Source organism: Clarias gariepinus, chromosome 18 (assembly GCF_024256425.1).
Source record: "Clarias gariepinus isolate MV-2021 ecotype Netherlands chromosome 18, CGAR_prim_01v2, whole genome shotgun sequence".
NCBI lineage: Eukaryota > Metazoa > Chordata > Actinopteri > Siluriformes > Clariidae > Clarias > Clarias gariepinus.
Genome location: NC_071117.1, coordinates 12,808,743 through 12,824,937, shown reverse-complemented (window position 1 = coordinate 12,824,937; position 16,195 = coordinate 12,808,743). Strand labels below are relative to the sequence as shown.

At 35.3% G+C, this 16,195-nt stretch overlaps 1 protein-coding gene across 1 annotated transcript; it reads right to left on the bottom strand.

The window, feature by feature from the left end:
• Positions 1–338: 338 nt before the first annotated feature.
• Positions 339–8,508, bottom strand: LOC128507037 (verrucotoxin subunit beta-like). The gene is made up of 10 exons (XM_053477664.1): positions 8,418–8,508; positions 3,511–5,294; positions 2,835–2,954; positions 2,476–2,564; positions 2,165–2,354; positions 1,968–2,081; positions 1,107–1,208; positions 893–981; positions 582–774; positions 339–494 (listed from the first exon to the last, which is right to left on the bottom strand). Exons 1-10 carry the CDS (start codon positions 8,506–8,508, stop codon positions 339–341), a joined length of 2,928 nt encoding a protein of 975 aa, XP_053333639.1.
• Between the last annotated feature and the right edge of the window lie 7,687 nt (positions 8,509–16,195).

The following is a 16,195-nucleotide window of genomic DNA, read 5'->3' as shown; positions in this document are numbered from 1 at the left end:
ACACTCCCGTAGCTGATGAAGTAGGAATTAAAATATCAGTACCATTAGGCATAGTGTGAAGATTGGCTGCCTTGTTCTCTTCTTCTCTTTGTGTTTAATAGTGGCTTAAAACCAAATAGGTGCATACTGCCACCTGCTGTATTGGAGAGTGAAACATGCAAGGAGGCCATGTATGAAAAATAATAATAATGTGAACGCTGGCCAGCCTGGGAATGAGGAGCAAGAGCCGTCATTCCTGGTCACAAAACAAATCAATCATGCCTTGTGTACTCCCTGTCTCCTGTGTTCTCTATCTCTTTTTTACAAACAACTGCTCCCACCATGACACTACCCTGGTTTTACTTCAAGTACTTCATGATAAAACAACACAAGTAACTTACTATAATAATGCGAACCACATTTATGAAGACGTCTCCCTTGATGCCAAGTGTAGTCACTTTGTCTACTGGTATACGGTGATCAAACTTGCAGAATTCCAGGCCATTCACTGTCACCTGACCAATAAAAATGAAAACACAACCTTATTCAGTCCAATTCTTGAAGTCCTAACATCTTAGTTTTATTTCTCCATAATATCCCACCTCATAGCATTCTGGTTTAATAACCATAATGATATCAAAGGCTCCTCCTTTGACAAATGGGCATCTGTGAGTCTCTTCTTTTTCGTATCCCCCATTCCTGTAGCTGTTAAGGACGACAGCATTCATACGGGGGTTGAAGTGGAAAGCATTGTCCTGATTGTCGGACAACCCGGTCTTTAAATTAATTTGAAATCTGCCAAAAAAAATTATTTAATTGGTGGTACCTTATTGTAGGAAGCAATTTTAAAAGCAATCTTTTTCATATTGGTTTTCATTTAAACTGTTGTGTAATGAAAATGCATCTAGCATACCGTTCACCATCTGAAGGAACAACTCCTTGGAAGAACAAAGCCATACCAGGTCTCAAGCCTCCACAGATTGGTTCCAAATATGGTTTGCTCTGTTGTGGTTAAGCATCATTAATTTCTTAAAGATATATATCACTTGAATCCAAAATAATATAAAATTCTATTTTTTTTTTTGCTTGTTTAATTATTTTAAGCAAGTCATAATAATATCACTCACAGGGTTGCAGACTGCTTTTGGGACATCAAACTGGATGTTAGAAATCTTTGTGCGAGATGCATCAGAGGTTAATTCCTTACCAAAGATAGATGTGCTCCAGTTCTAAAGAGAGTAGACGTAAAAAATCATCATACAAGTTATGCTTATGATGGGTCTTAATTATGTTAAAGAAAATATTAACATATTATATATACCAACTATGGCCTACAGTGAAACCTCGGCTTGCGAGTAACGCGGTTTTTGACCCGCGTGTGTGTTTGTGTAAAACATATTTTATTTTGAAAATGTAAAAGTGCGTGTGTACAGCGTGCATGTACAGTTTCTTATAACACACGTGTGCGTGCGTGTAAAGCAAAAGAAAGTCTCATTGTAGGTTAAAAATTCATTTTCTCTCTTTGTCGTTATGTGTGTGCGTTATGTGTGTGCGCGTGCATAATTTGACACCTTGCCGGTTCACACTCTCTCTCTCTCTCTCACCTTTACTGTGTGTGTGTGTGTATATGTGTGTGTGAAGCACCCCCTCTCTGCTTCACACACACACACACACACACACACACACACACACACACACAAGCACACACACAAAAACACTAAAGGCGAGAAATAGAGAGTGTGTGTGTGTGAACCAGCACGGTGTCAAATTATGCGCACGCACACACATAACGCACACACTCCACAGCGCAAAAGAGAGAAACACACACACAGTTCCTGCACAGATAAACGGAATCACTTATCTGTGGGGATTTATTTTTTACTTTTTTTTTTTTTTTTGCTTTGGTATACAAGTGTTTTGGAATTATGCTCGTAATCCAAGGTTGCGCTGTACTTAAAATAATGCACAGCACAGTGTATTTAACTTACTGGTACAATACCAACAGTGTTCATCATGACATCTCCATGAATGTAAAATACATTCACACACTCCACTGGAATGCGATGCTTGAACAGTGAAGACCTCTGCCCATTTACATAGACCTGAAAAGAACAAATAGGAAAGGTCATACAGTATTTTAAGCTCTTACATTATGTGCATTTTCTTGGTCTTTTTATTCCCATACCTCATAGCCTTCTGTTTTGTTCACAATAAAGATGTCAAAAGCTGATCCTCTGGAAAATTTACCCACTAAAATCATTTCTTCTTTCTCCCAGTTCCCATTTCTGCAGCTGTTACAGATAGCCCATTTATCAATGTCAATCCTGAAGTGAAAAGCGATGTCATCCTTACTTGTTAGAACATCAAATATAATCCTGTGTGTAAGAAGTAAGAACAACATATCAGACTGAATACATAACAGAATTATAGTCAATGTGTGTACATACATAGTGTATCCACTGTCTATGTCGTGTGATGACTAATATGAATACATACCTTTGTCCTGTTGCCAAAATAACCCCTTGGAAGTACAAAGCCACTCCTGCTCTCAGCCCTCCAGGAATTGTGTAAATATAAGGAGCGGTCTGTGGTAAGAGTAAATGCATAACATATTGATTTGTCATCAAGTTATTATAGAAACCAAATGCCATCAAGTATACTAAAAAGGCCTTCTATGCACAATATTATTGTTTCATTTTAATCTATCAAGACTAATTAGCAAGATTAGCTTGTAGATGTAGTAGATTCAATTTTATCTAAATGTAAATTTTACTTGAGAATGACTTTATCCTTAAAAAAGGGAGAATAATTTTTTTTTTTCCATATGTGCCTTAGGATTTAGAAATTTAACTCACAGGACTGTTGACAACAGTTGTTAACTCTGACTTGATGGTAGAGAGAGACCATCGTGACATGGCCATACTGGTCATTATTTTAGTCCGTAGCTCATTAAGGAGGGACGGCATAGAGAAGTTCTGTGGAAAAAGAAATGATGTGCTACATAAATACATGAAAATGCATTTTTACAATTTGCTGATATATATATATATATATATATATATATATATATATATATATATATATATATATATATATATAGAGAGAGAGAGAGAGAGAGATAGATAGATAGATAGACACACAAATAAAAGCAAAACTAAAAGAAAAGAAATGTTTCAATACAATGAGAATTTGCAGGTTTGGGATTAAATAGCTTTAAAGACCATTAGAAAACAACTTGATTTATGAGGCCAATCAGAAATATGGCTTAAATTTGCTAGGAATATAAACATTTGAATTTGAAGCAATGACAAAAGGTTATGTGGTCTGATGGGTCTAGACTGACCTTATTCCAGAGTAATGGGTGCATCAGGGAATGTCCTGGCTTTAACAATGCCATGCTGAATGCACACCAGAATCAAATCTTAAGGCTAGAGTGTGTGCCAGGCAGTGTATAACAATATAATAAATGTACAACTATATAATGATTGTATTATTATGTAATCAGTGCATAATTATATAAACTTAACTGACCCACTGGCCGACTGTGAAACTGTCATTGGCGTCACTCACTTCCACATCAGGATTTCCATGAAAAGTAAAGGCAACAGAGTCACTGGCTTCACTCACTCCCACATCACTAACAGCTCTGTATTGGACACAGTATTGTCCAGCTTCCTTTATTTGAGTCAATGTAAAAATTGTCCGGGCATCTGACGTGTCTGTGACTGTCCACTTATCAACATGAGCTGCTGAATCAGTTGGGTGTGTCATCCTGTATTCAACTCTGAATCGTACCGTCTCTCCAGTTGGTGATTTTGAAAACTTTAGAATGACTTTCTCATTACTGGTCTCCACCATGGGTAGGGGAGGTTTGGATACAGGCTGGAACTTACGATACACCAGATGGCCCTTTTGATAAAGTTGGATGGAGGTTCCTGGATTGCTGGGGTCAGAGATAGGACCAATGATGAACTTCATTCTATTATCATTTGTATTGGCCTTTAAAAAACTTGTAAAGAGAAACAGATTCTGTCTCATTTTCTCAGCGATGTCAGGAGAAGTGAACCAAGGCTGTGTTTCTTGAAAACAGAAATCTTTCACACTTGTTTTCTCAAAGTTTTTAAACTCTTCAGAGTAAATGAAGTCTTTAGTAACCACTAGATAGGAGTCTTTATACTTGAGAGATGTAAAAGACAAGCATACCACCACATCAACATCAGGATCCAAGAGGATGGACTTGAGTGACCCTGGAGATTTCATAACCGGCAGGTCCTTCAGTCTTCTGGTATATAAACTCAATATATTTAATTCAGTGGTCATATCATCTAACCATCTATTCATGTTGTTAGCGGTGAAGGGTGATTTGTCATGGGTGTTCAGGATGTCCTCCACTGACTTGTCCTCTTTTGCCCCACTCCGAATAGCTGGCAAAATTCTCGACAGTGCATTCTGGAATGCTATCTTATAATTACTGTGCAAGTGCTGGAACTGTACCAATCTGACTTTAACATCAGGAAATTTGTCTATTGTTTGATTTTGGTTTAAATCATTGCACTGTCTGTCTACTTCTTCTAGCTCCTCCAGCAGTTTTTCAGTTTTTTCTACCAGGCTAAAGTTGATTTCTCTTACCAATTTGGCAGCCTTATCATCTAAAAGTGTAAGAGGATACAGCCACACAGTCAGTGGTACACCATCATTCTTTCCTTCCTCCATTAGATTTGGCAATGTTTTGTACACTTCTAGGGCTTCCATGTATGTGGTGGGATTTTTGTTGAGTTTATAGTCACCGTAAAATGTGACACTTATGTTCTCAGCCAGAATCTTTTCCCCTTCAGTCATCTTTAGTGATGCTTCCCCCTCTATGGAAATTGTAGGGATCTTCTTGACCACTGCATGAAGGTGTCCTTCAATATCCTGTTTGCTCTCATGTTCTGTACTTGCATAATCAAACACCATAAAAGCCTGAGCTCCATAAAGTACAGCTGTAACTACATGAGTGGCTGTTTTCTGGTCAAATACTTGTGGATAGGTGATATTGCCAAGCTCCTTCATAGTAAGTTGTTCAAATTTTGTTGTCTGGCTGTACTGCATAGTTACTCTGCACTGACGTGCTGAGGATTTGGTATCATGCATAAATTTGGCTGATCCTCCAACCTCCACCAACCCACAAAACAAACTTGCTTTGAGTGAAGCACTGACATCAAGGAGGTTGGCCTTATCACTGAGACTGTCAGATGCAGCAAGCTTGACAAATGTTTTAGTCTGGTCATGAACATCAAGATCATGCAATGCTTTCTTGTCCCATAAAGTAACACCTAAAACAAAAACATGATGAATTATATAAGCATCACAAATAGCTACTATTTAAATAGCTACTTTTTAAACACACTTTACTGCAATATATGCATAAACATATTATTAAAACAATGTAAAATTATTAATAGTAATTACTTTAGTTTTTTGATGTTTGTTGAGATATCACATTAAATAATAATAATAATAATAATATTATTAATTATTATTAATACTTACTCATGTAAAGCCTCTTATCAATATTTTCTTAAAACCCAACACATTTTTTTGTGCAAATGTATAGTTACTGCTTCCTTTATAAAAGTAACACGATCATTATTTTATTAATTTATAACAGAGACTGACCGTCTACGACAGAATTGCTATGGTTTAAGGTGTCCAACAATTTGGACCTCATTACTGTCAGAGATTTAGAAGCATCCCAGAACCACAACCCCAACAATATGGGTAGCTCACAACTGCATACATGCAATATGGATAGCTCACAACTGTTTACATACACATACTAAATCCTAATTTTATTCCACATTTTCCCCAACGATGGACAGCATATAGGAGATCAGCGATGACTGGCTGAACTCAGTTATGAAGAGGACGATATTGTTTATTAGTGCACTCTCCTGTTCCTGAGCTTCAACTTCTTCCAGAGAGGGTGAGCAACTATCTCAATGAGTCTCATTCAGGCTCTTTCACCCTAATTTTTAACGTGTCTGTCAAGATCATGCAGTTAGACTCTGCTTTTGTTCTTACCGTGCTGCGTGACTTGGAAGCTGCCAGCAACCTTATTGACCAAGACACCACCAAGTAACTTAAACTTTTCTTACATTTACTGTTTCAACCGCTCTTCATGCAAGTGATTAATAAAAAACTCATTAGAGATGGGTCCATCACAGACTACACAGACATTCACATTCACCTACAAGTCAATTCTCTGCACCAGGAACAGATATCTCAATTTGTAACACTGGCCCCAGGTAGCCTATTAATCTCAGATTTTAATGGATGCACCTGCATAGTACATTAATTCACAGGTTATTAACCTAAAGGATTAATTAACTGTTCTTAATTGTAGTGAGTGTGGTAGAGCAGGGAAATATGCTAATATAAGTTTTTTGTTTTTCATAAGAGAAAAATAGTCTTTCACAGATCTTTATAGCTCCCTAATAAAAAGCCTTAAGTCATAGAAACAATTATGTAATTCTTTTATACAATTTTTAAAAATTGTAAGTTTTTTAAATAAAACATCTATTTCCATAATACCACCTGCCATACAGTATATGTCTCTGTAATTAAGCTGTTACTATAAAGAAAATTACACATTACAGATTGTCCAAATGATGTGCAAAGCAACCATTGTATACATTTTAAACCACATCAAGATACTCTAGTTCCCGTCACCAAAATAAAATGTAAGATTTCCATTTAATTGTATTCATTTATTGAAACAACCACAGAAATATTACCTGACAGCTGTAGTTGTGAGGCACTAAAATATATTCATAAAATTGTGTTTCTTTTCAGGACAAATGATGTAGATGAAAAAAATGTTTTTCATGCTTAGTGTGTGTAAGAAATGTTTTTTATTAGCTCTAGTAATGCACATGTTCTGTAACAAAATCTTTTCTCTTCCCTTGCTCCCAGTCTTATCTTTTGATGTCTATTTGTGGGGCTCAAACAACCATTTCAATGTTAAATTTTTCATTACATTTTGTGCACATGACAAATTTTAAACTTGAAGCTTTTATAGTTTTAAACTGCTTCAAGTTTCTCTGCCCTTATCTTTTACAATAGTTTTTGCATTGATGATTTGTTTTATAATGTCTCAAGATATTAAAATATATTAAAAGACATTGCACACATTTACTATTGCTCATGCTTTTAAAAAGTTATAAGAAAATAAATGTGGTATAAATCAGAGCGCAGTCTGAAAAGAAAACATTTTGCTAAATATTACAGGTTTGCCATTGCAAACTGTACTTACATGCTGATTTTGACCATAACCTTTTTTTTCTTTTCCTGAAAGTTGTCAGCACTCAGATTTCTTGCTACTTTCAGATCAGCTTTCAGGTAAGCAATGTCCGTCTAAAAAAGGTGATGTACTTAATGTAAGCATGGATATGATTAAGTCATAGTCATGAATCATTAAATCGTATGAAAATTATATTATAGAAAATCGTGTTATTTTAATTTAATTGTGGTATGAATTCTCCAACAGTTTTGGTAATAAGTCTAATATCTTCATGTATATCATTATTGCATTATGTAATGATATAGCATGGATTATTACTGACATTCAATGTCCATCAACCTTTAAAGATTTTTAAAATGCTATTTAAGCATTTTTTTACAGTGCCTTGCAATAGTATTCATACCTGTTTTCCAAACCATTCAAACCATTTCATTGTATCTCTGGCTGTATGTTTAGGTTGATGTCATGCTGTTGGTTGAACCTCTGCCCCAAGTCTTTTGCAGACTCTAACAGCTTTTTCATCTAAGATTTCCTTGTATTTCGCTCCATCCATCTTCCCATAAACTCTAACCAGTTAACCTCTTCCATAAAGGCCAGATTTGTGCAGTACACAACTAATAGATTTCCTGTGGACAGATACTCCCACCTGAGCCGTAGATCCGTAGATTGCCCAGCCTGTCATACTTGCCATTTTCGGATGATTGAACAGTGCTTGAGAGGTTTAAAGCTTAGGATATTTTTTCATAACTTAAACTTTATACACAGATGGACTCTATTTACTAATTTGGTACTTTGGACTTCTGAAGGCAATTGGTTCCACTGGATTTTAGTCAGGGGTATCAGAGTAAAAGGGACTGAATCCAAATGTACACCACACAGATTCTGTTTTATTTGTAAAAAAATAAAAATAATAATAATAATAATTAAAACCATATAGCATTTTTCTTCCACTTCACAATTATGTGCTACTTTGTGTCTTTTACTATATAAAATCCAAATAAAATACATTTATGTTTGTGGTTGTAACATGACTATAAGTGGAGAAGTTCAGGAGGTATGGATACTTTTGCAAGGCACTTTTGTAGCTGTTTCGCAAAAACTCTATAATATATATATAGCTATAATCCTCTAGTTCCTTAAGTCAAATAAATTGTACCTGGAATAAAGGAGTCTGTGCGGCAGTCATACAGCATGCCTGGATACAGAGGTCTTCCCAGCGCTGACAAGTTCATGCATCTGGAATCCATGACTATTTAAAGAAAATAATTATTGCAACATTTATAATATCAAATCCTTTTCTTTGTATAAAATATGTTTTAGGATAAATTAGAAAATTAGTCAGGAAGTTAGAATTAGTCAGTGAACCCCATCATCTTACCTTATTTGTATAAACTTTTCTCTTAGTTGTTTGTTGTCTTCTATGGAGAGATTGTCAGAAGATAGTAATGTTCTGTGTAGCTGGTAAGACATTTATAGTCACAGCTACTACTAATTTGCATACTGAGTAGTTTAAAAAATGGTCAGTTCCTATAAAATTTATAGAAAATGTGTGTGTTGAGGGGCCTGGAAGTTGATATTACAGTCTATTTTGATGTACTATAATCTCTTGGTAGAGAGGCACATAATAATTCACTAATTCTTAGTATTTAACACACACACACACACACACACACACACGCACACACACACACACACACAAATACCATGCAGAACTTGCATGATGGGATTACACACCCTTTAGAATCATGCTTCCACAGAATTTAATAGAAATGGTCCTTCATATACAATCGTTCATAAATACAATTTATCTTATGTTTAGACCTAATTGCTGTTTAGAACATATTTATGAATTCGTCACTTACTGACCATTTGGCTTCAAAACAAAAAGCACTTTAACAATAAACATTTGCATCAAAATAGCAAACTCACTCTTCACATGGATTTGCTCAATAAACCATGCATGCACAGTAAACACTGAACAGAAAATTTTAAAACACAGTTATAAAAGAAGCCTTATAATGCTGTGTCGGAAATAATTAACTAGAGATTCACAAAAGTTGCAAATCACACATTTGTTTAATTATTTTCATTACAGACCCTGCAGGGTTTTTTACATGGCCGCTGGTGAAAATGATCAAGAGATGTCTTGATCAAAAAGGAAAAGAGAGGAGTGAGAAAGAGGCGATTTTAGAGAAAGGCATGGTGTGTTAACCAACCAAGACACAGAACAAAGGATGAAAAAAGAGCAGTCAGTTCTGTGTCTGACCTCAGTCCAAACTGAGGACCATGGAACATGATGTGTCTGTCTGTGATTATTATACCAGACTGCTAGTTTTTATTTTAGTTATTTTTCATTTAAGTAAAAATACATTATCTATGGTTTGAAATCATTTTGACTTTAAGGCATTCAGGCACCTGATTGAGTACTGTGATGTCTGATGGTGATCAAATCATAGATGATAACTCTGGATGACGACTGATAAAGCTCTGTGCCTTAGCTAACATGAAATTAGGCTTAATAAGATTAGGGCAAGTAACACATTTTAAATACTAAGGCACACTTTAAATTTGATTATATAATATCCTAACTTTAGACTGTAAAATGTTACTGTTCACTGTTCAGGATAAGTTTATCTGTTTCATTGAATGTTGCAATGTTAGCATATATAATAATTATATTATATTATATTATATTATATTATATTATATATACAGTATGTATTGTGTATATATATATATACTGTTATTATTATAATAAAAAAATAATTAATCGGATGTTACTCAGTACTTGAGTAGTCTTTTCACAAAATACTTTTCTTTACTCTTACTTAAGTTATATTTTGAATGAATACTTTTTACTTTTACTTGAGTAATATTATTTTTGAAGTACAGCTACTCTTGCTTAAGTACATTTTTTGGCTACTCTACCCACTTTTAATTAAAGTCTCCAAAAATTAATTCAATTCAAATTTGTTTGTATAACACTTTTAACATTAACATTGTCACAAAGCAGCAGAAAAGAGAAAAATAACTTATTCACACACACTTATCTGTCAGGATATATTTTTCCTTTTTAATTGAGCATCTCTGGAGAGACCTAAAAACGGCTGTTCACCAACATTTACCATCCAACCTGACAGAACTGGAGAGGATCTGCAAGGAGGAATGGCAGAGGATCCCCAAATCCAGGTGTGAAAAACTTGTTGCATCTTTCCCAAAAAGACTGATGGCTGTATAAGATCAAAAGGCTGCTTCTACTAAATACTGAGCAAAGGATCTAAATACTTAGGACCATGTGATATTTCAGGTTTTTTTTTTAATAAATCTGCAAAAATGTCAACAATTCTATGTTTTTATGTCAATATGGGGTGCTGTGTGTACATTAATGAGGGGGAAAAATTAACTGAAATGATTTTAGCAAATGGCTGCAATATAACAAAGAGTGAAAAAGTACTTTCTGTACTAACTGTATGTTTGTCCTTTTGCAGAAACAACCCATTAAAAGTCCAAAGACCTTCCTACTCTTATACCCAAAGGAATGGTGTAAACGTAAGAAACAGCCTGTGGTCAGAGTACATGTAAGTGCATAACATACATGGATTTATCATTTGCCAAGTTTTTATAGAAATCAAGTCCATCAAGTTTACTGAATTGGCCTTTTATGCACACAATATTATTTCTCCATTTTCAACTAGAGAGGTAAGTACAGTACCAAGTGAGTCATATACTGTAGGTAGCTAGTTTGTGTATCTGTGTTAAAAATGAGTACATGACATACAGAACAGTGCATCCAGAAGGTATTCACAGCACATCACTTTTTCACATTTTGTTATTGTATATTTATTCTAAGATGTCAACTGTCTGACCTTATATAGACAGGCGTGTGCCTTTCCAAATCATGTGAACTGAATTTACCACAGGTGGACTCCAATTAAGCTGCAGAAACATCTCAAGAATGATCAGGAAAACAGGATGTGCCTGAGTTCAATTTTGAGCTTCATGGCAAAGGCTTACTATGTACATGTGCTTTCTCAATTTTTTTATTTTAAAAAATTTAGCAAAAATCTCAAGTAAACTTTTTCATGTAATCATTATGGGATGTTGTGTGTGTATAATTCTAAGAAAAAAATGTATTTAATCCATTTTAGATTAAGGCTGTGACATAAAATGTGGAAAAAGTGATGCGCTGTGAATACTTTCCGGAATCACTGTATATTCATTGGTGACAACATTTTTTAAGAAACCAAACCACGCGCAAGTTTCCGGGACAGGACCTTTTCCTACACAAAAAACTCTTAATTTCTATCTATCTAGCAATTCTAATTAGCAAGACTACCCATAAATCTAAAATTTGAATGGCACTATCCATAAATAAAGAACTAATTGTTTTCGCCATGTGTTTGCTGGGAATTAGGAATTCATTTAAACTGATTGTGCTCACAGGACTGTTGACAATATTTGTAGCCCCTGACTTAATGGTAAAGAGAGACCATCATGACATGGCCATGCTGGTCGTTATTTAAGTCCTTAGTTTCTTAAGGAAGGATGGCATAGAGAAGTTCTATGGGAACTTTATGTGCTACATAAATAAATGAAAATGAATGTTTACATTATGCTGATAGCTATGAATTCGAATTCTTTATTTGATATTGCTTTTTATATCTATAATAAGAGAAATACTTTACAGTATGTGTAGTAGGACATCTACTTTATTATTTTTTTTTTATAAAGACTCATGATAAATCAACAAAGTACCAAGTTGTAAATAAAATTAAATAATTTTTTTTAAGTAAAAGTGTATAGGTAGCTAGTAAAATAATTAATTAAACTCCATGCATGCATAAACAAATGTTATAGTATATACAGTATACTGCCTGGCTAGCCAGTTCCAGCTGGTAATGGTTATACGGTATAAAATCACGAATGCTGACGATTGAAGATCACTTAAACATTTGGTAAAGTTGCTTTAAAAAGATAATAAAAATTACTATTTTTTTATAGTCAAAGTAAGAGCATTTCCACATTCACAATGAGATGAGAATTTGCAGGATTGGGATTAAATATCTATTAGAAAAGCACTTGTTTATGAGGCTAATCAGAAAAATGGCTTAAATTTGCTAGAGATACAAGCAATGACAAAAGGTCATGTAGTCTGGTGAGTCTAGACTCTATTTTAAAGCACCAGGGTAAGTCCTGGCCTTAACTCCATCAAAAGTCTTTGGGAATTTTCAGAAATATTTTATGGTGGGTTTAACTTTCCCATCATCATTACAAATGTCAGCCAAAAATTAATGCAAGTCTGTTTAGAAATTATTGTTTTAAAGTTGCATGAGTTTTTTAAAAAAAATTTCTTTTAAACAATTCCATGCCGAATGCACACTATAATCCAAGCTAAAGGCTGGAGAGTGTGCCAGGCAGTGTATAATGATCAAATCAGTTTATACTAATATAATCAGTGTATTATTATAAAATCTTAACTGACCCACTGGCCTACTGAAAAAGTCACTGGCATCACTCACTCACTGCCACATCAGGCTTTTCATTAAAAGTGAAGGTGAGAGTCACTGGCTTCACTTATTTACACGTAACTAACAGCTCTGTATTGCCCGGCTTCCTTAAATTCAGTCAATGAAAAACTGGCCTGGGCATCTGAAGTGTCTGTGACTGTCCAATCAACAACATCAGCTGCTGAATCATTTGGAAGTGTCATCCTGTACTCTAAAAACTTTAAAATCTTTCATTTAAACTTACATTTAGGCATTTGCCAGACGCTCTTATCCAGAGCAACTTACAAGAAAAGCTTAGACTTCTCCAACACTGAATAGATACTTACAGTGGGTTACTAGGTTACTAACTAAAGTAATTGAAGTAGTCTCTCCAGCTGGGGATTTTAAATGTTTTAAGATGACTTTCTGATTACTGGTCTCCACCATAGGTAGATGAGGTTTGGACACAGGCTTCATACTCAATAGATAAACATACTACCAGATTAATCTAATAAAAAAGTTACTCAAATAACTAAAAAGTTGTGTATTGAAATATGTAAGGTAATTTCAAATGTATTTACTGTTAGGTTTAACTGAAGAAAAAAATTGTCCGAGATCCGTTTTAAACAAAGAGAAGAAGAGTTATTTCCAGTTGTCTCTCCTGCACCTTGATACACTTACCGGTCTGAGCACGGTCCGGGACTGAAGATCTCTGTTCATTCTCAGCAAAAAGAACACATTTAAATAGTGCTGCACCCCGAACATCAAAAGAACCAGTCATTAACATGTCAGTCATAGAGGGACCCGGAGACAGACAGGAAAGAGGATCTACATTTGCATTCTCCTGATTAAACAAAAGGGTTCTAGCGGACAAGAGCCATTTGGAAGTATATTCGTTTGGATACGGGATATAGAAGGTGTTACCACTGGCACAGTGAGGGGTCTGTTCTCAGGGCACAGGAATCTTCTTATTACATTACATAATGTCTTACAATTACAAAGTTTACATTATAATGTCTTAAAGTTACCTTACATTTACAAAGTTTAAATGTTTATTTTAAAATAACGATTATTACTATTATTATAAATTACTATTAATTAAGTAAGTAAATTAATTTCCAGATTTGTAATCTAAATTGACCATCACACAAGCTTTAACTCACCACCTTGATGACAGAAGTGATGATGCTCAAAATTCTACCCTAATTCGAGTAGTATCTTGGATGATGCTACCCTAATCTGAGTAGTATCAGGCCCATTTGTTTCTCACTCCTTTATTTTATCTATTATTTTAGTGGTTGGCAGCCAGCTTTTATTTGCAACCACTCACTGGATCGGTGATCCAATTTTAGGCGCATTAATGCCACCTGCTGGACCACAACTGTTATGTTAAAGTGTCAATTTTCACGCAAACGAAAAGGCCACTTTTTTTTTTCACCCATGTCTCTTTAGAGGCTCAGTAGATTTGTTCCATGAAGATGGATGAGACAAGGATAGACTCGTAGCATAGATAATTAAATTAAACTTTTTGCCTGCAATTTTGTGCACTGATACAAAATGTATGAGAAAGTAGCTGGGAAAAAACACAAAACAAGCACAAAATTCATGTATAAGCATATTTAATTTAAGGACAGAATTTTCAGTCAAGTAAAATATTTGTGTCATAATTAAATTTTTGTATATATAATCAATCAAAGACAACTTGTATTATATAATGTTTCCTGACAATTTTCAGGTTATTCTATTGTGAATGACAAATTGTCCCTGTTGGAAAAGAACATTTGCTAGTGCAGTTAACATACAGATCTGGCCTTTAAAAACGCACGTTTTCGGAAAAGGGATCCCACGACTTGCCGCGGCTGTGCGCGGCAAGCTGTAAAAATGCCCTTCAATACCTGTAGGGGGCAGTCGTGTTTCAGTCTAAAGTATTGTGAGTCTACTGAAGCCGAAAAATGTTGTCTCTTAGGCGCCATTGACAGCAAGCGACAGAGCTCATAAACGTGTCAAGCTCAAACTGATATGTATTTATTCATAATTTTTATTCAGAATTATTATTATTATTAGTAGTAGTAGTTCTCCAAATTTATTATTATTATTATTATTGTAATGCACCCGCGCGTGTGCAAAAGGACTACAAAGATGTCTACAATTTCATTGGCTGTCACTGAGTGTCAGCTATTCACGACTGGCCCCCCGCGGAACGCAGAATCTCCGGGCTTTGACTGCGCTTTCTTCATTCGTTATTACAGGGGCGGACTGAGACCAAAAAGTGACCCTGGATTTCCTGGCCCACAGCAGCCCACACCATAATACATTGGCTCATTAATGTAGAGATACATTTTTAACACCAATTACTAGTATAAAAATATAACACAATCCAGAAATAAATGCTATTTAAACATGTTATTTGAAGTATCACTGAGAAACGCTGCGAAACATTATTTCAAATAATATTGACCACCATAATAATAACTAGCACAAGGTAATGCTGCTACTAATTTTATTCTATTTGATTGCCATTCTTTTTCCTTGGCTCTGGTAGATCAGGGGAGACGTGTTGGTCATCATCAGCATGTATTATGATGTGGGATGTGGTGCGCTGCTGGATCCAGCCTCACTGTCCCTGACCTGTTATAGGCAGAATCTGTTCATTTAAAGCATTTCACACCATTTACCTCTAAAGCTTTTTCTTATTTTTGCGTAACCTTTTCTTCTTCCTCCTTTTCAATTATGTAAATTATCTAATATTTATCTAAATTATCTATCAATATCTAAAATGTTTAAGATGCCCACGTGTGGACAAAGAATACAAAAGTGTATAATCTTTAATAAAGTTAGCCTAATACAATATTGTTTCCAATGCTGAAGCAAACGTGATTTTGTTTTAGTCTATTCATTGAATACAATGCGACAGCGCGCTCCGAGGTAAAGCGCACCCACAGTTACTGTAATCCCCCATCTCACCTTTACAACAGGTGTGAAGTCATCAAACTGGTTTCGCTGCTGGGGGAATTCGCAGAATTGGGGGTTTTAAAACAAATTTACAAGACCGAGCAGACGTCAGACAGGGGGTTTGGTTGGTTAGAAGTGGCGCTGATGGGGGGGATGGGAGTCTCGCCCGGGGAGCAATTTAGTGTAGAACCTCCACCACATCACGTACTTCCCTGATCTCGGACTAAACTCCGCGCTTTGCTTTTATAATGTGGAGCAAGCCCGAGATCATATTAACGTAGCATTCATTATTTAAAGTTATTCATATCAGTGTATAGTTAGTGTGATTTGAAAAGTGCTATAACTCCACCTGCCACAGTTTCAGCCCAGTGGAACAATCAGACTACATGTGAAGTGCCATGAAAAAGTATTTGCCCCTTCCTATTTTTTTTTCTTTTCATATTTGTTACACTTGTATAGGTGGAATTTTACCTAAACACTTTAGGTGAGAACGTAT

Coding starts and splice junctions, on each gene's coding strand:
- LOC128507037 (XM_053477664.1), bottom strand. CDS start 8,508: ATGGATTCCAGATGCATGAACTTGTCAGCGCTGGGAAGACCTCTGTAT. Junction 2,955..3,510: donor GTTTCACAGTCGGCCAGTGG/GTCAGTTAAGTT, acceptor CTTTTTCCACAG/AACTTCTCTATGCCGTCCCT. Junction 775..892: donor GTTCCTTCAGATGGTGAACG/GTATGCTAGATG, acceptor TTTTTTTGGCAG/ATTTCAAATTAATTTAAAGA.